Raw genomic sequence first — 26,369 nt, 5'->3', positions numbered from 1 at the left:
AAGAAGATGTGAGGCTTTGTCTTATTTCTTCACTAAATAGAGAACCGATAAAATTCGAGGAAGCTATAAATTCTAGAGGAGGCCACTTGTGGAAGAAAGCTATAAAAGAAGAAATTGATTCCATGATACAAAATAAGGTTTGGATTTTGGTAGATAAAAGGGATCTTCAAATATCTGGAAAACGAGCAAATATTATAGACTCGAAATGGTATTCGAGAGAAAATTAGAGGCAAATGGTCTTATACGATACAAAGTAAGATTAGTCATACGAGGCTTTAAGGTCAAAAATATGTATGACATTAGACTTCCAGTAATTAGAGCTACATTTGCAATAATCAATAAGTATGATTTACATGCTTGTCAATCAGAAGTAAAAACCTGCCTTTTTTTTAAATGGCACTATAGAGGAGATCTATATGGAGATTCTTGAAGGAGTAGACATTGACAATGAGATCAAATGATCTTATGTATATAAAATCCGGAAAGCCCTATATGGACTGAAGATAAGTCCAAAGAGATGTAATAAGAGATTCACTGAAGAGATCCAGAAACTTGGTTCAGAGAATGATATACATGGACCTTGTTTATATATACTTGGAGGAGAAATGATATAAATATAAAGAGAAACCGAGAAATGAGGTATATAAATAAATCAATCAAATTATACCATGAATTTGTTAGATAGATTGAATATGAATGACTGCAATGCTCAAAATACTCCTATGGTAACCAGACAGGTAGAAAACAGGATTAAGAGAAATCAATTGGAGAATCCACAAGATGACTCAGATGAACTAGAGATGAAAAGAGTTCCGTATAGAGATGAGAAGAGTTCCTTATAGAGATGAAAAGAGTTCCTTATAGAGAAGCGATTGGTAGCTTAATGTATCCATCAAATGGTAGATACTACGTTTGCTGTTAACTGTTTAACGAGAAAACAAATGAAGCTGATTGGAAAGGTGTAAAGAGAATATTCAGGTATTTGAAAGGTACTGTGAATTTAAGTCTTAAATTCACCGCTCAAACTTAATACTTAGAGGCATTTACCGATGCAACATTTACCGATGCAACATTTAGAGACCATACCGACTTTTCATCAACTGAAAGGTATGTTATTAGATTGTTTGAAGATGTAATAGCTTGGAGAAGCCATAAACAAACATATGTCACATTGTCCACTTGTCAAGCCGAATATCTAGCTATGAGTGATGCTTGTCAAGAATTAATATCTCTTGATAAGGCACTTAGATTTGTGGTAGGAAAACTGATGTTTCCTATAACAGTCTGGTGTGATAACAAATCCGCTGGAGACTGCACCAAGAAAGATGGTAGTCACAAACTAAAAGTATTTGATGATGATCATTTAGAGGTAATAAATGACGACCTACTACATAGAGAGAAATCTGGACTTAGAAGACATATGGTTAAGACACATGGTGATTTCAAACAATGTGTTGAGTATAAGAGAACCACAGTGAGGTGGACTCCAACGAAAGAGAATGTGTCAGAGATACCATCAGACAGTCATAAGAGATTAACTCAAAACTAATGATTTAATAATCTTGGAATACTAACCCATTGAATTTTTGTTTTCAGAGTATTTCTAGAGACTAGAGTATAAACTAATTGAGTTCTGTTTATAGATTAGACTTAGAGTGGAGAATGCTGCTTGTAGTTCGATGAAGGGAGGGAGTGTTAGAATATTACTTCATCCGAACTTGTTTCGAGAGAGACAACCAACCATACACTTGAAGTTTTACTTCAACGTCGTAGGTGGCGCTGCGAGTCTGCACGTGGCGCGGCCATCGAGGGCCATCGAGAGAGAAAACAAATATAGATCTTCGATGATCGAGGGCAAACGTCAGTGACATAACCTGTGTGTTTTAGTCCTTCTGTCACGTCTTGCGTTCAGACAGCTGAACTTGGCTGGGCCCCCTTTCTGAGTTGAACTCCCTTGCGTTCAGACAGCTGAACTGGGTTGAGCCCCATCTGGGTTGGGCTCCCTTGCGTTCAGACAGCTGAACTGGGTCGAGTTCCTTTCTGGGTTAGGGCCCCCTTTCGTTCAGCCTTCTAGAACTTGCTTAGAGAAAAAGTGAGACTTACGAGAGTGTTTTGAGAATAAACGATTAAAACCATTATCTGTGTATTAGTGAATACTCTGTATTTCAAAACCCCAAAAATCCAAAAAAAAATTTATTGAATGTTTGTTTTCAATTCAGTTTACTTCAGGGAATGTTAGGGCATCGAGGATTTCTGATTCATTAGCGTTTGATAAATACCAAATTTCAATCTCCTAAATTGTCCCATATAGACGATATTCAATGAGAATGACAGATGAAGAAAAGAAGAGATCAATTCTTCGATAATGCATTACTTATATCAGTTCGATTTACATTTTTATCCAGAAAATAGTTCTTTTTTTATTACAGAAAAATATTGGTAGATGGGTATTGGTTTTTTCTATGTTGAAAAAATTACACATATCACACATATCAGTTATTATCGAAAAAATTCTCAATTTGAAAGAACCGATACGTTAATTAGTCCATTGACCAATTGTCCACACCCACACAAATCCAATTAAATCTGCCCAGATACACCGGGTTTGATTCATTAAGGCCCAACTCCACTACTATCGATCTTCATTCTTGGGTTACTGGGTCGCTCCAACATTGCCCCACAATCATTTTTCATTGAGCATTTCAGAGGCCAGCATGTGATTAGAGCGAGATAAATTTCACCGCTGGCTCAAAAGCTAGCTTTCCCAATGGAAAGCGTTTCAACATTAGCCTGCAGGAAAATGTTACGTTAGTCAGTTTACGGTCTTGAGACTTGGTAATCAGTGAGTGATGTGGGTTGAAATTCAATTCAGATCACATCAGTTATTGATGACATGTAATACTCGTATGTTGTAGATTATACCATGGGTAAAAAAATGATAACTATTATTCTCGATGCATAGTTAGTTTTTCATTTGCATCGATCTCAATGTCACTGATACGACTTAAGTTAGTTTGTTATTGATCTGTAAGAATTTTTTCATTAAAAAATAAGAAGGAATAAGAACTATTAAGAGTGTTTCAATATTTTCTCTAATTCTGTGGTTATTCCGTTCATTCTTCCACATCTTGTAGAACAAAATCGTGCGAGAATATATCAGAAACGCACAGTTTTCATGGTTATATTTTATTATTATATGTTGGTACTCCGAACTTTTCGCCACGGCTTTATCTGTCAATTCATCATTTTGCCTTTAAGAAATCAGTTCTGCCAACCAACATTTTTCAATGCAAAAATCCCTAAATGATATTTATGGAAATATTTCATTAATTTCAATAAAAATGCAATGAATTAGAGAAAATAATGTATAATACTCGTACAGAAGGCTCATTCTACCACTCGTTCATTCAAAAACTCGCCACTTCGTGGCTCGTTTTTGAATTTTGAACTCGTGGAAGAATATCAATGCCTTCTGCACTTGTATTATAAATAACTATTCTATTTGCGAATGAAAGAAAAATCATAATTTTGGTACCTTTTTGCTTTTTGCAAAAGAATGGATGATATGGTATCCCTACAAAGCACTGATGTATTTCAAAAGTATTCAAAAAAAAATTTACAAAAAATCATTGCAAAAGTGGCAAAACTATATTTAAAAAAAAATCCTAAAGTACTTCCTTTCAACGAAAGTTGGAACTATTGCACTTGTTCATCTGCTTATTCACAGATAAAAACACAAAGAACAAGGCATAAATGTTGCTTAGTTTCCTCTAAGCTGTCATGTAACCAAAAAATGATCCTCACCTAAGATTGCTTAATAAATTCTAGTTCACCGATCTACTTGAAGATGCTGAATTAATAAACATACTTCCTTTTATATACACACAAAATTTCTATACATCTGGAAAAAAGTTGCTGAAATAGCGATATGGTTATTTTTACTGAATGAACTTCAATCTAGAAATCAAATAATCCAAAATACAGGGTGGTCCAGATGTAAGTGCAATAACTTTGGCGTCGAATATTTTTGTGAAGTGCCAGTGATCCACCAAAAAAAAAATGTTGGAGGAAATGAGCGGACACTATTCCAAATAATATATAACCCTGTAGATTTGCAATCGAAATTGGCATATCACATGATGTAAACTCTGAATTGGATAATTATTTATTTTTTAGTATATCTTATATTACGCATTGTATAGGTACATAAATAAAATACGAGTACATACTCATTTAACATTGCAAAGGAAGCTAAGATAAATTTACAGTCTCCCATTCGAATGTAAGGATATAGTAACTTGCTCTCATTATATCAATAATAAATATTCATGTTGCAGAATAATTTGAATAATTAGGTATACAAGAGGAAGAAAGAAGACATTATTAAATCCTTTTTGGCGAGAATGAAATGAAGTAGATGAGGTAGCTTGAAGAATTATAACCAAGTCACTCACGGGCAGAAAAAAGTCAGTCACATGGTATTTACAGTATCAGGTTCACCTTCAGCTCTGTTTCCAATCTAGTTTTCATTCATAAATTATCATCTAATATTTAATTATATACCAAACATGATTTATATCTTGGAGCTGCTCTATTGGATGTTTAGTCAATGTAATGGGTCTATTTAAGTATATAGTTGCTCACTCAGAAGATATTCTGATGAATTGTGCAACATTTTAACTACTAAATTTTCATTAGAATTTGCAACATTAATGATTAGAAATAGATAGCAGTTCTATTTTCAGTAACCAATATTAATGACTAGTTACACAAAAATTTTATCGAGAAATGCCGATAGATTACGACATGAAAATTATCAAAAAGTCTTTGAAATGACTCGGAATTTTCTGATCGAATCCTCAAGTCTTCTTACTGGGATATACAGAGTTGACTCTCTTCAATTCGAAACACCACGGGACCAAGACTTCGAATTACGTATAGTTCGAGTTATAAAGGGTGTTTTTTTAGAGCTATAGAACTTTAAATTGCAATAAAACAACAATGCATTATTCGACTGACATGAATTTTATTTATCCGCAAGATGATCTTGTGGCATTACATTTTAAATATGATTTCTGGCATATGACCGCTACGGCTGGCTCGGATGTAGTCCAGTCTGGACGTCCAAATTTCGATGCTTTTTTCCAACATTTGTGGCCGTATATCGGCAATAACACGGCGAATGTTGTCTTCCAAATGGTCAAGGGTTTGTGGCTTATCCGCATAGACCAATGACTTCACAAAGCCCCACAGAAAGTAATCTAGCGGTGTTAATTCACAAGATCTTGGAGGCCAATTTATAGGTCCAAAACGTGAAATTAGGCGGTAACCAAACGTGTCTTCCAATAAATCGATTGTGGCACGAGCTGTGTGACATGTTGCGCCGTCTTGTTGGAACCACAGCTCCTGGACATCATGATTGTTCAATTCAGGAATGAAAAAGTTAGTAATCATGGCTCTATACCGATCACCATTGAGTGTAACGTTCTGGCCATCATCGTTTTTGAAGAAGTACGGACCAATGATTCCACCAGCCCATAAAGCGCACCAAACAGTCAGTTTTTCTGGATGTAACGGTGTTTCGACTTACACTTGAGGATTAGCTTAACTCCAAATGCGGCAGTTTTGTTTGTTGACGTAGCCATTCAACCAGAAGTGCGCTCCATCGCTAAAATGGACGTAGTGCGCGATACGTATTCCGCACAGAACCATTATTTTCGAAATAAAATTGCACTATTTGCAAGCATTGTTCAGGCGTGAGTCTATTCATGATGAATTGCCAAACCAAACTGAGAATAAATCACTTGACAGCTGTTAAATCGGTCGTCATCTTGAACAGTAATGCCAACTTAAAGTTATACACCTCGAAAAAAAACACCCTTTACAAGTCATTCTTGATTAAATTTGACTTTCAAAGGTAATAAGATCTAGAGGTAAACCAAATAAAATTCGATTCACAACTGTTTACGTAATGAACATACTGCAGATTTAGTTTCTTTTGAAATATGATTAATTTCTCGACAGGTTGCTACTTTAGCGGCGGGGGTCGAATGAACTACTCTGACTTCGAGAGTTGTAAAGGTACCTACTTTTAGTGTCTTCGACTTATAGAGGTTAAAATGGTAAAATATAAAAGTAAAATGATTTCGAGTAATGCATGGATATTTATACGACTTGAGACAGCTTTTTTCAAGGGGATTTAAAATAATTCGAGTTAACGAGGTTCGAGTTGAAGAGAGTCTACTGTAATTCCAAATAAACTGAAATTGACCTGAAACAACTGACTCATAGATTCTTTTTCCTTCATTATACTCAATATTTGTGAGCCTTACATATCCTTAAACATAATCTACCTATTTTAAAGTATCGTTTGGTGAACATATTCCATCTTCTTGAGTAACATTGACCCGATTTCAATAATCAACCACAATTCAGTTTCAGAGTAATTGTGTAGTTATTTGAGAATTATTCAATCTGGAGGAAGAATGTGCCTCGAGAAAAACAAAATAACACCATTACAGAATGATTTACGGACATACCTTCGCGAACACAATGCCTTCGTTTCAAGCGTAACTTAATCCGTTTTATAGTAAAGATAAACTTACGAAAGCAATAAAGTCCACGCTTAGATACCAATCTGGACGAATGTTCAACAGATCGAATACCAAAAACGATTCAGAATGGTATAATGTGTCAAAAATAAACGTTTCCTGGAATGGGTTCGATAACCTTCAGTTGATAAGATGTTCGTTGTTCTCTTGTTCGGTATTAGAAACTGATCAATTGACTACGTACTTATGAACGGCTCTTTTCAAATAAAAAACCTCTTTATGCCAACAGTTCAGGACTTGCTCAAATTGAATTGAATTTTATAATATGTTGTTTTGTCGTTTTATATCTGCTTTTATCAATATAGGGTTAAATAATTTGGGAGATTTTTCTCCTAGATCATTTAGTGAAAAAACATAGTATTCAAACTAGGGCTGGGACTTTTTCGCCTTTTTGTATTCGAATATTCATCCATAAATTTATTCGATTATTCGAATAATTCATTCAAACAACTATTCATGCTTGGTTATTCATGAGTAGTCATGAATATTCAACTATTCGTTGATTATTCAGTGATTATTCAGTGATTATTCAATGATTATTCAGTGTTTATTCAGTGATTATTGAATGAATATTCAGTCAATATTCAGTGATTGAACTCATGTTTTAATGAACCAATAAAATCCGAGCGTTTTGATGAGTGAATATACCCTTTGCGACGTGGTATAATCGTTTTGGTGTTTTGCCTCTCGCGGTTGGGTTTATATTCCAAGCAGTGCCGTTCTATCGTAAATACGCTCTATTAGTGTGACGTCACACAGCTCCATTTTTGGTTCTCCTGTCAGTGTTCGGAATCCAAACAAATAAATTGTCATTCAAATTAGTACGGTGTCGTTGAAGGAATTGGCTTATTTTCATAAATAAGAGTATTTGAGGAACGATTTCAGTATTAATTGATAGACCGAAGGAACGAGGTTAATACCAGTAACTTTGAATCCTGTATCATTCCCCAGATTTTGTAAAAAGCCGTGTTTATTAGTTGAACCTCAAGTTCGAACTTACGGCATTAATCTCGTTTCTTCTGTCTATCAATTAATAGTAAAATCGTTCCTCAAATAATCTTATTTATCAAAATTAGCCAATTTCTTCAACGACAACGTACTAATTTGAATGACAATTTGTTTGTTTTGATTCTATCTATCTATCTATCAATTTCAATATTATGTAATTTCCAGTAATTTCAATATTAATAAAACGATTTGTCCGTAGTGAATCACAAAACCTTGTTTTAATCATTCCTGAATAGTGAGTCAAGTGATCATTCAAACTTTCATTCGTAACTTCATAAACATCCAATTACTCACTGAATAGAAAACTATTCACTGAATAATCAGTGAATACTCAACTATTCACTGATTATTCATGAATAGAAAAGTAGTCATTGATTATTCAACTATTCAGTGAATATTCATGATTATTCGAATAATGCAAAATGCAATTATTCGAATAATTATTCAATGATAATTCGAATATTCAAATCATTCATTCATGATTCCCAGCCCAAATTCAAACCCAAATATATTTGATATAGGTATAGTATATTTCATCGATGAAAAGATTATCCACGCTGTGATTGAAGTGTCAGGCATTTCACGTTCGAGCACGCGCTAATTACACCAAAATTAAGGCTGTAACAACGATTTGTGGATACACAAACCGACAGATAGATGGACACATAACTGAAGTCGTTCAGAATAGTTGAAAATTTGGGAGAGAAAATTGCTAATCCGAAAACCAAAAAAAATTTTATGTTTTCGAGATATACAGGGTGCGGCAGAGCCGATTGACGAGTTTTGACAGGTCATTGCTCGGGATGTGGTGGCGGCAGATAGGTGCGGAAGGGATCTTTTTGTTCCTTAGAGTCAGTAGTTTTTAGTCAGCACATTATTTGAATCGGAGTCCATCGAGGTTATGTCGTTCGTACGTTTTACGAAAATAACCGTTCTTTGATCGCGACCCAGCAGGCATTTCGGCATTCCTGTCGAATTTTCTGTCCCCTCTGCAAACACAATCAAAACTTGGGCTTGTAAACTTGAGGAAACAGGAAGTATACGATGAGGGCGAGGACATTGACGACCGAGAACGGAAAAAACACCGGAAAATGGGCAGGCTGTTCGAGTAGCAGTCGAGCATTCACCAAGACAGCTTAAATTGGAAGAGCTTGCTGAAGAACACGATCTGGGTGACATCTGGTTCCAGCAGGATGGCGCTACAGCCCACACAGCTCGAAGTTCATTAGCTATTTTGAGACAGATGTTTCCAGGGTCTCACTGAGAGACCAGATTTCAGCATCTGCAACTTCTTCCTTTCGGGCCACCTTAAAGATAAGGTCTTCAAACATCGTCCACACTCCCTGTCAGAACTAATAGACGATCCAACGTTAACTGCCAACCTTCATAGTCTCGATCACCGTAGGAAGGTTGGAGACTTATGCCTTTTTTACAGATACTACCACGGAAGGTGTTCTGCTGCCATTGCCTCCATGATTCCACCAGGGGCTCAATTTGATCGACGAACAAGGCTAGCCGATAATAGTCACCAGTTTGTCGTGCATCTTTCTACAGCTAGGACATCGGTGTATCAGAAGGCTTTTCTTTACCGAACTGCAAGGCTATGGAATACCCTACCTCAAGATGTATTCCCCCTTGGTTACAACTTACAGAAGTTCAAGACACGCACAAACCGATTTCTTCTAAATTCATCTCGGGGCGCTTGAAAGGGCGTTATAAGCTCAGTCTTTTCCCGAGAGATGCGTATAAAAAAAAAAAAATTAACATTATTTATTCTATTTGCAGTTTAGCCGAAAAACTGACATAATCTTAGTAAGTGATCGACTTTGACATCATTACATTTCAAGATTGATCATTTCAGATTTTTCCGAATGGAACATTTTCTCCTTCAACTATCCTGTTGAGCTCAATCGTATATTGAATTGTATGCGATCGTTTCGACAATACGACTTTAAGTGGGCGACAGAGGCGCCATGAATATAAGAAAGTATTATTCTCTCTCATAGCCAGGCTTTAATTTGCATTCGACATTTTACGGCACTCGTAATGAGCTATAATTATTCAATGAAATCCAACCATACATTTGTAATACGACATTAACAGTTGAACCGAGTCGGATTTTACAACCGTCATGGTGTTTTACTACAGGATATAAAAAATTGGAGAATCGACGTATTATTGAATAACTCAACTTCGGGCCTATCTGGAAATTCTTGGTTGAGAAACGGTTATTTATCTGATGTAGTGAGATATACAAGGCGATGCAGATTTTAGTTCAATACACTACGTCAACTTTTGTACTATCATTCATCACTAACAGAAAAATTTTGATATTTATTTTTGTAGATTCTGGTGGATAGCGTTTGCTTTGTACTCGATTATCTTGAAAATGGTACATTCTATGAGGAAAAATCAAGAAATCTTTTTTAGCGAAGCTCTATTGATTTCAGAAATGAACAATTATCTCGAAAAAAAGACCGTTGTGTAGATTTTCAATAGGATCATCGCACTCCTATATCTACGCCACTGGATAATTTTGACATTTACTTAATTCGGAACACTACATTATCTAGACTTCAATAGCTAAAAAAATTGAACAATGAATGTAATAATACTGGAGTCTATAAATTGCTTAATAAAAGAAGCTGTAATAATACTAAACTTTTTAGTTTCCTGTAGTTTTGATACCGATTTCGTGAAAAAAAATTCAAACAATTCTTTCGAAATCCTCGGGAAAATTAAAATTATTACATAGATTCCGTTAGTGAGCTATGATAATCAAAGCAATTTTAAGCTTTGGTACTTATTTACCCATTTTGTAGTGAAGATTAATGAGGATTCGTTATAAACTGGTATAAAGTAGGACACAAGTAACACTCTATATCTCAAAAACAGAACGTTTTCGGGCCCATGTTTACAGGACTTTTATTTTTTAAATTATCCAAGAAATTTCTCATTTGTACCTCTAATTTAGGAATCCAATTATGAACCATTCTCATAATTTATCTGATAATTCATGAAAAATATCAACTTTTATCGTTTGAATGATCCGAACTGATATTTTACTTTGAATACTCTAACTTCGATTGAATTTTCTCAAAAATATTTTGACAAGAAGGTAACAATACCATAGAATTACGAAGACATACATGCAAACTTTGGTTGGATTACTTTTTGAATGAATTGTTTGGATGCATAACCTAGGAAACCAACAACAACTAGCTATGGGCCAGTTGCACCATTTGCCTAAGCATCGATTAAAAATTTAAACGTTGATTACTCTATGATTTCTCAAGAGAAATCAGAAATTAATCAATGTTTAAATTTTAATCAACGTTTAGGCAAATGGTGCAACTGGCCCTAAGATGTCTAAAAACATGGTGAATGCACTCGTCAATTTTTGAATGGAATGACATTCGACCAAATTGAAAATATTAGTTTTATTTCGTGGCGGTGCCGCAATATCATACCTTTCATTTCGATCTTTTTTCCTTTGATTTTGACAGGATACATCAATTTAAACCCGATCCTAGCCAATCAGAAGCTTAAACTAATATTCTCAAAATTGGCAAAACAAAAGCTAATCAGTCCATACACCAGGTTTTTAGACATCTCACAACTAGCTAAGGTTAGGAAATCTCAAATTTCATATCAATAAATAGTTATTTATTATACAAGGGAAAAAAGTTTTAGATTTTAGCTCGAGGTTATGTTGTCTCCCGACGCGAAGCGGAGGGAGACAAAAAACCGAGAGCTAAAATCTAATATTTTTCCCGTGTATAATACACTATTTTTTTCTGTGACAGGAAAAACGACAATTTAATAGTGAAAGAACATATTATTACAATATATTAAAGTCAGAATGTTATCGATATGAAATATGAATTTTTAAACTAGTAAGCTGCAATTAGACCTGCGTTGCTAAGGGAAACTTCAAAGTAATCAAATATCTGTCAATTTAATTTTGTGATTTGTTTCAAAAATTGCGAACTCAGTAATAATTATTTAGTAGTTATTTTGTTGAATAATTTAAAGTTAAAAAAATGTCTGATTCCGAGTTTTCTCTGACTCCACTGGAGTTGATAGAAGCAGCGCAAGTAGCGTCACGAAAATTATTGCCAGCTAAATCGCGGAAAATTTACGAAACCGCGTATTCAAGATTTATGGAATGGAAAATGAAAAAGACATGCAGTTCTTTCTCGGAGACAGTGTTATTGGCTTATTTTTCGGAACTGGCACAACAACAAAAGCCATCAAACAGTGTGGTCGAATTATTATTATTCCTTTATCTATATGTGGATAAATATATATCCGGGAAAAAAGTACTCACTTTTTTCCCGGGGAAAAAAGTAATTTCGTGAAAAGTCATATTTTGTTACCTGTCAACAGAGATAAAATGTCAAATTTTTTTCCCGTCACAGAAAAAACAATGTTTCAGTCATGAATTTGAGCTAACGTTTAATACAAGATAAAATATTCAATGGAAATAATGATATCAATTATTCCCTTGTTATGGAAAGGTTTTTCCTATCATATAAGAAACAAGCACAATCACTAAGAGAACTACCACTGATCATTTGAAAATAAGGAAATTATTTACTATCTACTATGAATACTATGACAAGTATAGATACTGAAAATCGATCAACTGACAATTTTTTAAATTTTTATTTTTTTCTCGAAGGACCAAATAATCTTCAACTTCTATGTTTTTTTCCAGAGAAAGTGTGAGCTGATAAGTCGATGATTTCGGCAGGAGTTGATGGACGATTGCCTTACATGACCTACCCCGAGCCTTGGCGGGGCCCGCCTAAGCAGCCTCCCGCTGAATTTTTAAGGCCAGCCCCGAAACCTCTTCCAAATAATAGGTAGGTTACTTGAGTCATCGAATACCCTTATTTGGCTGTTGGCGTGTTTCGTCTGGGGAATTTTATATAGCTAATAAATTCTGAATTTGATTACCTCCTGAACGTGGGCTGCAATAGAGGTGACCGCGAAATTTAAGATAGTTGATTCGAGGCCATTTCTGTCAAGTTTGTTTGGTCTTTTATTAATCAATTATTAGGTGCGCAACTGAGTTCCCACTGTTTGTCGATAGATGGCTCCAGTAGCAAGGGCTGATTACAGTGACTTAATAAAACACAATGGCGACAATTCATTCAAATTGAGCCTAAAAATGGCGAACCATATGCTTAAACATAGAACTTAAGAATATAATTGACTGAACTGAACTGATGAAAATTATTGGGCCTGATAGTATTTGATTGTATAAAGAACAAATTTATTCAACTGAAGAATACTACGGTGACTTTATAAAATGAGCCTTACATTTTGAATGAATCCCAATAATCAGCTAAACGGAGAATGTAAACAAAAAACCGCCATATTTAGGCTCAGCCAATCAAAAACGAGACCACGCATGTCGACATTGTGGTTTATTAAGTCATTTTACAGCTAGTTACGGTGAGTTGATAAAACGCAGAGACGACAATACAATCAAATTTAGCCTAAAAATTGCGAATGGGGCAGAGCTTAAGCATTGTATTTGAAAGAAGATAAAAAGGCTATAATAATCAAATGAAATGTTTTTTCCTAATACTTACTGAGCAATCGTTGTAACAAGGGCGAAAGAGAATATCCAAATCATAATTTTCTTATTTATAGGAATGTATTTCAGTTTTATGATGAAAAAATAACCTTTTGGATTCCATGTCCATTTACTCCAGTTAAAAGGATACAAATTACAATAAGAAACAAATTGAAGGGTTCTAGTAAATGATAAATCACGAACATCTGAATTAAACTTTCACTGAAAAAAAAATTCGCGCTTTACGAATTGCCTACATGTGATTTAGCTACTAGGTTTTTTTTTTCAATTTAAATTTTCTTATCGGATAAACTATAATTTTTTATGAAGATTTTTCAGAAATGTAAATTATTCAAAACGGAGAATGTAACCAAAATCACCTTTTTTTGGCGAAAAACCGACAGCCAATCAAAAATGAGACACTCGTGTCGCCATTGTGTTTCATCATGGCACTATAGGGCTGGTCGATTTTGATATATCCAAAAAGTCATGATCCAATCCTAGACATATGGTGAACATGCTTCAGCGGAAAAAAAGAAAGGGTGTTCTTCATCCCATTGTGATAGGTGATGAAAAATAGACCTATTACAGCAACCCAAAGAAAATAAAGTAATGGGACTGTCTGGTCATGCTTCTTCGTCGTCGCCTCGACCGAATATTCACGCTGCAAAAGTTATGCTGTGTGTTTGGTTGGACCAGGTCGGTGTTATTTATTATGAGCTATTGGAACTGAGTGCCATTACTGGCGCAATCGACTTCGATTGATCCAAACACGGCCCGAAAAACTGCCACAATAGCATGACAACAACAGCTTGGCCTCACGTTGCTAAACCCGTCAAAACCTATCTGGTAATCTTCAAATGAGACATCCTATCCCACCCGCTGTATTCCCCAGATATTGCACCATCAGATTATTACTTGTTCCGGTAATAGCACATGGTCTGGCTTATCAGCAGTTCCACTCATTTAAAGACTTAAAAAATGGCTAGATTCGTGGATACGCTCAAAAGATGAACGCTTTTACCGTAACGCTATTCGCGTTCTTCCAGAAAAATGAGAAGAATTTGTAGCTAACAATGGGCAACAATTTGGATGATTCATTTCTAATCATTTTCTACAATAATGTTGCATTTTCATCAGAAAAATAGTGGGAACCTTATTTTGAAAGGTGTTGCTAGAAAAATCATGTTGTGCTGAAATTTCCATTCATGTCCTGTAATTGACTCACTCTTCCCTATTATGGTCATAAGATCACAACTAAATTTACGATAATATTTCCATTCTAGGTACAATGGCATGATAACCTCTTCCCCCAATGGTACCAGACTGGCACCTCCACAACGTCCAATCACCACGAAGTATGCTCCTCAACAATCAATCATTACACCAGTGAACCTAACACAGCACAAGGAAGAACCCCTGGATGATTTGCAACAGTTCAACGCTTACGCCCGGCTATTTCCACACAATGCCCACTTCACCCATTTTGCCCCCTACTCAACCCTTTACCCGCATTATGCCCACACCATGATGCGGCAAGCAAACTTCCCTCCAACACCCCTATCTCCTCTAGAAACCTTCTCACCAACGACACCCACAGGAACGACTAGCTCCACCTTTCTCTCTCCTTCTTATAGCCCTCCGTCAGTCTTGAAACCCACCCAAACGATAGTGAGGGAAAAGAGGACCCCACCACACACTCATACCTCTCAAACCCCCTCCCCAAATCAGGGGAGTTTCAAGGTACCGTGTGGAAAAGAAGGATCCCTGAAACACAGGATCTTAGTGAGGCCAGAAGATGTTCCGAGGAGTACGAATTCTGGTCCTTTGGATCTTCAGAAGCCTCTGGAGGTCTCCAGGAAGAGACTGCTGGCCTCGATGTCTCCACCAAGATCTCCGAAGAGGCATCATAACAGCAACACTATGAATAACATTGGGTTCTCTGCCGGGTCGCTCATACAGTTGGCCAGTGGTGGTTTGAAGAAGGTGGAAGAGATGAAGACGGAGGATTTCATCTGTTCGGCTGATAATAATCCAGAGCTGAGGTTGGAAGAGAGTACGGTTGTGAAAATTGATGAGAACAAGACCAACGGCAATATAAATGTGACTCTCAGTTACAATCAGCGACGTATGCAGGTAAGATTTTATTGATAATTTTTTTTTTTAATGAAAAATATATGAATGATGATGTTGTTTCGATGTTTACGAGTCGTTTTCGCAAAAAATTACCTCGAAACATAAGTCCAGTCAATTTATGCTCACAAGGGCTCCTCGCGGAAAAGTTTTGTGGTAGTTTTAATTTCTTCGATTTCATAAGTATTTCAGGGTGCTGAATCCCAATCAGTGGTTTATTGCCAGGGCTGGCGTTAGAGGTGAAACAGCGAAGCAACAGTTTCAGGCGCCTCTATTTGAGGAATGGCAATTTGGCCCAGTTTGCTGGCCGCCTTTTCAGAATTCAATCTTGATTATTAAAAATAACATAAGGTTGTTCCGCTCTGCTGGGGTTGTCAACATTTCCTGCAATAAAAATCTTCAAACCGCCTTTACTAAGCCGCTTGTATGTGTAATTAGCACATGGCAGCCCAACCAATATAGACAGAATTGTATTTCACGAAGACGAAAAACAGCACTACCTATGAGGTAGGTCATGTTGTTTTTGATGCTTCTTCAGCAGAGACGTCGAGAAATTCTTTGATTCAGATTCGGCCATTAATACTCGCACCGGCCCTGTTTATTGCCACCAAAATTTCGTGAAAAAACATTGAAAAAATGCAAAACAAAATGAAAAATTCCATTCTTTGGCGATTTTTTGCTCGGAAAATATAAATTTGAATGACCTTGCTTTACAAAAAAAAAAAAAAACAGTAAATACATTTCTTTTGAAAAGATTTGTTTTTCGATAAACCCTTCTGGCTCAAACGACAGTTGGTAATTGGTGTATTTTATCTGTCTTTGTAGAACCCATTTGTTGGGGTATTTTTGATTTCTTCGTTTCATATATTTTTGGGGTACTGAATCCGAATCTGGGGTTTGCCACCAAAATTTCATGACGGTACATTAAAAAAATTGCAAAAAAAGGTATCAAATTTCATTTTTGGGTGTTTTTTTACGTATAACTCGGAAAATATCAAACTTTCCTGAGTCACCTGAGTGACCTTTCTATTCAAAAATTTGAATTTGATTACTCTCTTGTATAAATACTGAGACGGTATTATTTCTTCCTTAAAATAAAAAAAAAGATTCTGAAACTGCTTTTTTCTAAACTGATGAACTTTATAGTTTAAACCCATCTGGATTGTATTGGATTGGAAGAAGAAATTATTGAGTGACATGCCATCAATAATAAATTATTGTTTTGGAGTGAAAAACTAAGGTTTTTGTAGAGACAGATGAAATACGCCAATTATCAATTATCGTTAGGGCCAAAACGGTTGATCAGTCAAAAAAACCTCAATGGAAAATATTTGTAGGAAATTTTGTTTACTGTGTTTTTGGATGGAAAGGCCATTCAGGAAAAATTTATATTTTCCGAATTATATGCAAAAAAAAAAACACCTAAAAATAAAATGTTTATCATTTTTGCCTTTTTTTTCAATGTTTTTTAACGAAATTTTTATGGCAAACCTCATATTCGGATTCAGCACCCCAATAAACATCAGAAACTCCCAATAAAAATCAAAACTACCCCAAAACTTTCCTGTGAAAACACATATTGACATATACTATGACCACCCTTACGTCTTTCATAGTTTGCTGTTAGGTTATGTATATGAAACAAGTACGTAAATGCTCTTTTACGTTTTTACCCAATCACTAGAAGTTCAGTGACTGACTACAATATAATATTATCTCTTTTACGTAACGGTGATAATGAGGATGTAGCAACGAATGTTAAATATAGAAAAATTGTAACAAAAAATAGACGCATTGACGTCAAATTCTCTTATCACGAATTTATTGTTCTTGGCCGCCAAAGAAATTACGAAACTGTTTGTTTGGTAGGTGGGCTCGTTAATTGAAAGAATCAGAATGGATGTCAAAATCGGGTCCAAAAAGTTTTGCCAGTAGTAGACTCGTAGTTTTTTCTGGCAACGTTTCACGGCGTAAATTGCTACATCGTAGCAAGCTCAGTAAAAATAACCCGACGAACATGATTCACTATAATGAACACACTAAATATAAATGGTGAGTTATTGCCGTTTTCAAACGTGAATGAATACGTTCGCTCATTGGTTCCACCGATTTAGTCGCCAGGTTTCCGGTAAAATATTTTAAGACGTCTAAAAACCTATGTCTGGCTACATCTTTTAATGGATTCGACTTTTGAAAGAAATATTCATCTTTGCATCGTTATTCATTGATCTAACGAGAGTGAAGATCCTGCGGTTTTAAACCATGGTTTATTGTTTATTTTTGAACGCTCAGTCACAATGTCTACAGGGTGAGTCGATAGTGCTCGATCGGTCGATAACTCTTGGACATTTAAGTGATTTTCAAAATGTTTCGCATTTCAATGTTTTGTACTGGAGTTGGTAGAATATTTTTACGCATACAAATCAACTTAATAGTTCTAGTGGACTCCTTAAAATGAAACACCACGAGGCCAAGATTTCTCTTCGAGTTAGTTCGACTTAGACAGGTCATTCCTGATTGAATTCGACTTATATAGGTTATGAGATATAGAAGTCAACCTCAGATAATAAACATAGATAGAGGGAGCATATGTCATTTTCAGTAAGTAAATTTTGTCCCCAACATGAACTATCAAATTTGACATGAAGCGCGCGGAAATGAAAACACATCAGTAATACGATATATTACTCAATTCGCGAGTTTCGTCACAAAGATCGCACTTCTTATGTCCCCGAGTAAATCATCGTTTGATATAAACTCAAAATATATTGAAATAAATACCTAACTATATCAGAAATTCAGAAAAAAAACTTTAAGCGCGCCAAACGACGTGAAACAACCGATGACACTAGGAGAGCAAAAGTTGCCAAGCCTTGGATTTCAGCAGGTAGATACAGAAAATGATAAATATTCTGCTTATTATAAATTCGACAATTAGGAAAAATATCGGATTCCAAATATTCAAATTTGCATATTTAATCGAGAATCACTCAAATAAATATATTTCAATATAATATACATTCAAAACGATATAGTAAAATTGTGGATTTGAAAATATATCACAATCCAACAAAGTTATCTAACCATGTTGGGGACATGTAAAAATTGCGTATACTCCCTATATCTATGTTTATTACGAGGTAAACCAAATGAAAATTCGTGTTATATAGAAGTAAACAATAGTGATATTTATTGCCAATAGTAGGAGTAGATCGTCCAAGTTTGGATGAATATACTGAAAAAGGAATCAACGTCTTTGAGTGTTGACAAATGTCAAATGACAAATTCTGAATATTTCAATGGTTTTTTCGATGAAGGAGTCTGATTGGGGCTCTAACACGTCAAAAGAGTAAATTGATTCGAAGTGTTATTGTTCGTTCATTTTTAGGCAAAATTTTTGTCAACTAATTTACTCTCGACAAATTAGTGCTAGAATGTTCGCAGGAATAATTCAATCCTAGGACTCTGCAGAGTCCTAGGTCCTCATATTTGACAACCCTGTTGTAGCTACCCCTCACTTTTCATTTTCAAATGGCACTCCCTGTATATTGTCGGTGAAATTGCGTGTCATTCTATTTGGAATACAACGAAAGCACATACTTATTTTTTTATGAATAACATACGTATTTTTTTATTAATAACAACAAAAATATTAACATTTTGTGAGGTATGAATTGCAACCAAAATACCTACTATACAATTCAAAAAACGAAGAAACATTTAAAACAAGTTTGTTGTAATAAAAAATATCGATATTCATCTACTTCATATGTGAAGTTTGCACAAACATGGGTGGAGGCATTTCATTGTTATAAGGATAATTAAGTAACGTTAAAGAAATAAAAAATATTAATGTTTTTGTTGTTATTACTGAAAAAATACCAAGTATGTGCTATCGTTGTATTCCAAATAGAATGACACGCAATTTTCACTGATGATATACAGGGAGAACCATTTGAAAATAAAAAGTGAGGGTTAGCTACCACAGGGCTGTCAAATATAAGGACCTTTTTTATAGATCATTGGAAATGTACTTTGATGTTATTCAAAGAAATTTTTTCATTATCTTGTCAAATAATCTAGATATTGCTTGTATACGATAACTTGGGACGTGGTATAAGAAATAATCAGATATAGATTTGACTCGACAACCAAGATTTATATTCAGAACCGAATAAAACCAAATGTGCACGCGTCGAATCCGTGTTATTTCGAAATAATCGCATCATCGATAACACCCACTAAAATCGAACATATGGTCCTTCGACCGTATCGATAATAGAGATGTACGAGCGACCATAGCAGGATGACCGCTTTGTTCATCTGCATCCATCGTCCAGCTCGTAAATGGTAAGGTAAAAATCGAAAAGGAGAATCAACTCGAAAATTTACACAATATATCTTTATTTATGAACGCGACGGGTTTCTATGGAAAGTGGCTATCATTTTATTTATGGAAGCTTTTGCGTGAGCGCCCATAAGCAGACGGAGACGGGAGACGCTAATGACTAGACCTAAAAACGGGCTCTCGTGTAGCTCGCGAGGAAAAAAAGGACATACAAACAATTCGTGTCATACGTAAACGGAAAGTTGCCGAGATGCAGGACGATGTCAGCGACCTTGCTGTACCTTGCCTCTGGCGATGGCCCCATACGACCGCAACCTAATGACGTGACGTAAACTTTCGTAATAGCGTTTTTGATGTTGGGAATGCTGTTGCTTTTTCGTCCGGCGAGATCTTACGACTGGTATCGGGGCGTTTTCGGATTCCAGGCCACGAAATACGATTCTATTTGTTGATTCTCAGAGTAATGAACATAGATAGAGGGAGCATATGTCATTTTCAGTGAGCGAATTTTGTCCCCAACATGAACTATCAAATTTGACATGAAGCGGGCGGATTTTAAAATATATCAGTGATACGATATTTCTCTCAATTCGCGAGTTTCTCCACGAAAAAGGTACTTCTTATTTCGCATAGTCAACGTTTCTTATCAACTCAAAATATATTAAAATAAATACCTAAATATATCAGAAATTGAAAAAACAAACTTCAAGCGCGCCAAACGACGTGAAACAACCGATGACACTAGGAGATCAAAAGTTGCCAAACTTTGGATTTCAGCAGGTAGATACAAAAAATAAAAAATATTCTGCTTATTATAAATTCCACAATTAAGAAAAATATCGGATTCCAAATATTCAAATTTGAATATTTTATCGGGAAACACTCAAATAAATATATTTCATTCGATATAATATGCATTCATAATGATATAATTAAATTGTGGATTTGAAAATATATCACAATCCGACAACGTAATCTAACATCTAACCATGTTGGAGACATGTAAAAATTGCGTATACTTTTTCTATCTATGTTTATTACTCTTTGAATTGATTGAATCCTTCAATAACAAGTTGAAATCATTTGAGAAAATTTTGTTTCCTTGCTGATTCAAGTACAGGGTGTGCCAAATTGGACATTTTTGAATGGAAAGTCCTATTTCTATACTATACAGAGTTGGAACTATTTAGAGGGGCTCTATAAGAGTATCGAAATACAGGGTGGCTTAAATTACGTTGGGTGCGTTATTCAGGGATGAGTGTGTTGGTGTAAACAGATCCAAAATATCTCCAATGGTTCCCAAGATATCTCGAAAAAACTAAAAATCGAGATTTTCTTTTTTCTGTACAACTCATTCGTTTTTTGATATAACTTCACGAAATTTGGTTTCTAGCCATTATCCAATAGAGAGATTCTAATAGTGTCTTCAGATTTTTTCTGTTTTCCATCGTTTCAAGGACGTGATAATCAATTTTGGTTTCATATGGACGCCAAATTTGTTCTTCTTATGGGGTGATAAAAAAATTGCGAATTCGACAATATATCACACTCTACAAAAATATCGAGTATAGCTAGGAAATTCGAACTTCCATTTTATTTTTTTTTTCGAATAGCAGGCTGGTGACAGAATTGTCAAATAACTTGTTACCTTGTTCAGTTCTTCAGTTGTTATGTGAAATCATCACTTGAGTTTTGTAAAAACTTGAATCCTGTTTGATAAGTAACGTCCTATCAATTACATAATCATGCTGATACCAACACTCTACGTAGCGTACAACTTGCAATGTCTGTAGAAATTGTTCCACATAATTTTAAAAAACTCAAGTGATGGTTTGACATAACAATTGTCAACAAGTTTATTCGACAAGCTAGCCTGCCACTTGTTGGGACTTCGAACATGACTTTAAAAAATATAAAGTATGCTTCATTTTTTAATGGTAATTTTCAGCTCTATCGAAATATGTAGAAATACACGGGGTGTCCCATTTGAAAAAAATTTCATAGCGATATCTCATGAAATATCAGTTTGCGGAAACTTCAATTAACGTAATTGAATTTTACGTTAAAAGTTGCTATAAAAGTATTTTCAAAGAAGAGAAAAACTTTCAGCAAGGTAGAAAGTTACAGCAATATTTCGAAAAAGAACATTTTCAAAAACACCCTGTGAATATGTAACGGTGATAGCTATGCATGGAGTTGCGGGCTTCGCCAATGAGTTTTTTATGAAAATTGCCTTCAGACACTGCCATTAGTTTTTTTCACGAATTCTCATGAATCTAAGTCTTCCAACACACAAATCTGAAGTCAAATATCCAGAATACAATAACCTACAATTACTTAATAAAACACAATGGCAACAATTCGTTCAAATTGAGCCTAAAAATGCCCAATCATCTGGCTTCACCGTAGAAATTAAGAATTCAATCGACAGAACTGAACTGGCACTCAAAAAACTGTCAAAACTGACTACTCACTGTCAAAATTAAAATTATTGGGCCTGATAGTATAAGATTGTATAAAGAACAAATTTATCGAACTGAAGAATACTGCAGTGACTTGATAAAATGGGCCTTACATTTTCAATAAATCTTTGGATTAATGGAATTTTAAACATTTCATTCTGATTTATCTATACATATAATCCTGGTATTTTTTCGAAATTTTAATTTTTGTTGATTTGTGTACAGGGTGGGCAAATTTCGATGTTTTAGCACTACAACTTTTAAACCAGAGGTGATAGACAAAATCTGATACCCACTTCTCGATCTCTTTTTCTGAGAAACTATCAAGGGTAGTATTCATTTTTGGCCACCTTCTTTTGTTTTCGAGTTATAAGCGAAAATTGGAAAAATGGCGATATCGAAAAACATTCATATCTCCGTTGATATTGATGATAGAGCTCTGAAATTTAAACATTATACAGGCACTTTTTTACGTAGAATCCAGTGGCGTACTCGTCTTTTCAAATTGGTTTTTAATTACGAAGCTATGACCCAAAGTTATGTTTTTTCAAATGGGAACACTATATTTCTGTGACATTTTTTGAAAGCTTAATTTTTCCTGATTTCAAAAATATATAACATCGTATAGTTTGTATCAATATAAATAATGGAAAATGGTCAAAAACTTTTCTCACCTAAGTGTCTCAATATTTCTATGGTTTCAAATGTTGATGAGCACAGAAAAATATAGCTTCTTATAACAAGAGCAGTATCCTTCCGTCAATCTGATTATTCATATGATTTTCACTAATTTCGACAAAATTCGGATTTAGATATATTTTATAAATTTTTCATTCCAAAATGGTTTCGGAAATGATGAAAAGATCCACATCATCGACTGTTTCAATCGAGATAGTTGTAATGAGATGTATGCATTGATAAATTATTTCTATAGGTCTCTAGAATGAATACGTTCAAATATTGACTTGTGCGGTTGACTTCTTTCTGGAAAACTATTCAAATAGTCTTGTCATGCTGCATCCTCATTATAATTGCACCTAATGTAACATTCGAGCATCTTGAACTTTTCGTTATTTCCATAATTCATTTTGAAATAGAAAAATATACAAGTATTTCGAAACAATGATACTCGTAACGCTGATTTGATTTCAAATGATATAAATTGATGATTTGACAGTCAAAGCTCGAATCTCTATGATAGCAGTCCATTATTCTGTGAGAAATTTAGTAAAAAGCATAGAAATGAAGAAACTAATAGAAGGAGACTGTGGCAATGATACAATGCTAAATTTTTCTGTGCTCATCAACATTTGAAACCATAGAAATATTGAGACACTCAGGTGAGAAAAGTTTTTGACCATTTTCCATTATTTATATTGATACAAACTATACGATGTTATATATTTTTGAAATCAGGAAAAATGAGGCTTTCAAAAAATGTCACAAAAATATAGTGTTCCCATTTAAAAAAACATAACTTTGGGTCATAACTTCGTAATTAAAAACCCTTTTGAAAATACGAGTACGCCACTGGATTCTACGTAAAAAAGTGCCTGTATAATGTTTAAATTTCAGAGCTCTATCATCAATATCAACGGAGTTATGAATGTTTTTAGATATCGCCATTTTTCCAATTTTCGCTTATAACTCGAAAACAAAAGAAGGTGCCCAAAAATGAATACTACCCTTGATAGTTTCTCAGAAAAACAGATCGAGAAGTGGGTATCAGATTTTGTCTATCACCTCTGGTTCAAAAGTTGTAGTGCTAAAACATCGAAATTTGCCCACCCTGTACTTTTTGAATAAACTTCATAATTCATTCATATGTACTTTGTGTGATAATGTTTGTCAACAACTTATCAAACGACAAGAGTAAATCTATTGTTCTAAATTGTTCAGTAAAAAAATTAAACAGGCCCACCAAGATGGGTGTTTTCAAATTAACTGCGATAGCTACCAAGCTACCCTTTCAATGTGAAAGATCTCATACGTTAAATTGGTTCAGAAACTATAACAAGTTACATATGCGTTTATATACAATTTCTTGCAATTTCAAGTTGAGGCGAAGTAGGTAAATCTTCTATTGAAGAATAAATTCAGGAAATTCATTTCTAAAAAGATAATATCTCCTATCACATTAATTTCCAAAGATGTCATGTCGAATACCAAAACTCGAAAAGATAAAGTTGTTTCTACCGCATAACATTTCCAACATGTCTAAAGTTAAAATCGAATAAATGCATCGAATCAAAATTGAATGATAGAATGAGACCAGTAAAAAGAGTTGGCCAAACAATGAAGTCGTTGTGTAAGATCCAAACTGAAGGCGCCAGGTCATGCACCAGGTGTTGCCAATACTCGTTGGATTTCTTTCAAATCTGTTCCTTTTCTTTTGATAGTGCCGTCTATTTTGTTCGATGAGATGAATCGAACTAGAAATATCAGAAGATGTGAGATTTTTCCATGCAAGTCTCTAGAAATCTTTCCTATTTAATCTAACATAAGTGACAAGAGATGATCTTTTCAAAAAATCCAAGATGCGATCGAGATGCTTCAATTAAATCAAACAGAATAAAGTAATTCCGACAAATATTAATGCTCCAATGGCACCTACTCAAAAATGTTTACAAAATCCAACTCGGAAACAATCCTGAACTTGTCAAGTGTTTGTTTTGCAATAGAAGAACTTCAAATCCATTGGAAGACCAAACCCTTTCTGTGACTTCAAAAATGAAATTGAAAACAAAGAAAAGCTTACAGAACAGTAATAAGTAAAATCACAATGGGGATATTCTTTAAAAATACAAATTAAAAAGTAAAATAAATATCTTTAAAATACTCACTTTTGTATAATAATCTACCTGAGAAAATTTTACTACTTTGTGACATCAAACTAAAAATGCCAAATATCTGTAGATAAGGAAACTGACTATAGCCATGGAATTAATCACTATTATTATGTATTTTACTTCACTCTACTTCTGTTACTTCAACTTTAAGATGTCTAAAAAAACTAGTGTGCCACTTACTCTTGAGAAAGTGTCAGGCTTTCAGCGATTAGTTCGCTTTAGACCACCAATTTATATGAGGTTTTCAACATTATTATTCTTAATGAGTAAGTCATTGCCGAAAGTCCTTATTCATTAAATTTTTTGAAATGGAAAAAAAGAATTAAATGATTTTTTTATTAAAGAATAGTGCATATACATATATGCACTATATATATAATACTTTTCCGCAAAAACATTTATTTTTTTATGAATTTTCACATAAAGATATTATACAAAAAGTATTTCCTAGAAATTAATAATGAAGACGTAAAAACGTGTTCTGAATTCTTTCATGTAATAGAAAAAGGTTAGTAAATCAGAGGAACGTTTGAATTTGCTTCACTCATCCTGAAAAGTGATGAAATCTCAAAAACGATGAAGAGGGAGGAGTAGTTAAACTTTGGCAGATTACGAAAAAGCCACGTGGTATAAATTCCTGATTATCTCTGAAGCTGAATAGTCATTTAAAGAAAGTGTTTAATTTCAAAGTTCAATTTTAGGAATACTATTGATTTTTTTTTTGAAAATCGAGACGAGATCTTCAAGTTCACTATCACGTCATTGTTCACACAAAAAATGAAATGAATCCGACCTGTACTTTGGAATTGGAATGCACTGAAATTAGCACTGAAATAGCAGTGGTATGAACAAGGTATTGAACACCCTTAAGGTAACTACTAGCCTTCTTGGATTTCAGCTTTATCGACACTCCACTTGTTTTCCGCGAGTAATCATAGATTTGAACCACAGATGAATTCTTCTTCTTCCTTTGTAAGCCTCAACAGATTGATCAATTTGCTGCCTATGCAGGAAAGTAGTTACTTTGCTGCATAGACAGGAGAAATAATACTTTGCTGATTGATATGTTCCAGCAAAATCAATATTTGCTGTCAATCGGAGAAAAATATTATTTTGAAATTTCAATTCAATCCTTGATGCGCATTGTGAAGTTTCGTTTCCGAACCTGACAACAGTGCTTTCTTCAATCGGCTTCGGAGAAGAAACGGTGAAAGGGAGGAAGGAGCGCCGATAAATACGTCTGTGACCGCAGTAGTAGGCCTGGGATGTTCAAGGACATCTGGTCCCGGAACAGCACAGTTCAACACGATTGTCTCTCTAACTTCCAGATAAAGCTCGCCATACACTGCTCAAAAGAAATCATTAAAAATG

The 26,369-nt window shown here is 34.7% G+C and overlaps 1 protein-coding gene across 4 annotated transcripts in view; it reads left to right on the top strand.

Annotated features, from left to right (window-relative positions):
- The window catches only part of LOC123673863 (rho GTPase-activating protein gacJ), a 143,055-nt gene that overhangs the window by 97,305 nt on the left and 19,381 nt on the right, over positions 1-26,369 (top strand). For all 4 annotated transcript variants that reach the window (XM_045608584.1, XM_045608583.1, XM_045608585.1 and 1 more), the window contains 2 exons: positions 12,340-12,487; positions 14,493-15,342. In XM_045608584.1, coding sequence (XP_045464540.1) covers positions 12,363-12,487; positions 14,493-15,342 — 975 coding nt within the window. In that variant the 5' untranslated portion in view covers positions 12,340-12,362. The remainder of the gene's footprint in view (positions 1-12,339; positions 12,488-14,492; positions 15,343-26,369) is intronic.

The sequence above is a fragment of the Harmonia axyridis genome, chromosome 2, assembly GCF_914767665.1.
Source record: "Harmonia axyridis chromosome 2, icHarAxyr1.1, whole genome shotgun sequence".
In the NCBI taxonomy this organism is placed as follows: Eukaryota; Metazoa; Arthropoda; class Insecta; order Coleoptera; family Coccinellidae; genus Harmonia; species Harmonia axyridis.
The sequence above is the reverse complement of the archived record's forward strand: the minus strand, read 5'-3'. Positions and strand labels throughout refer to the sequence as shown.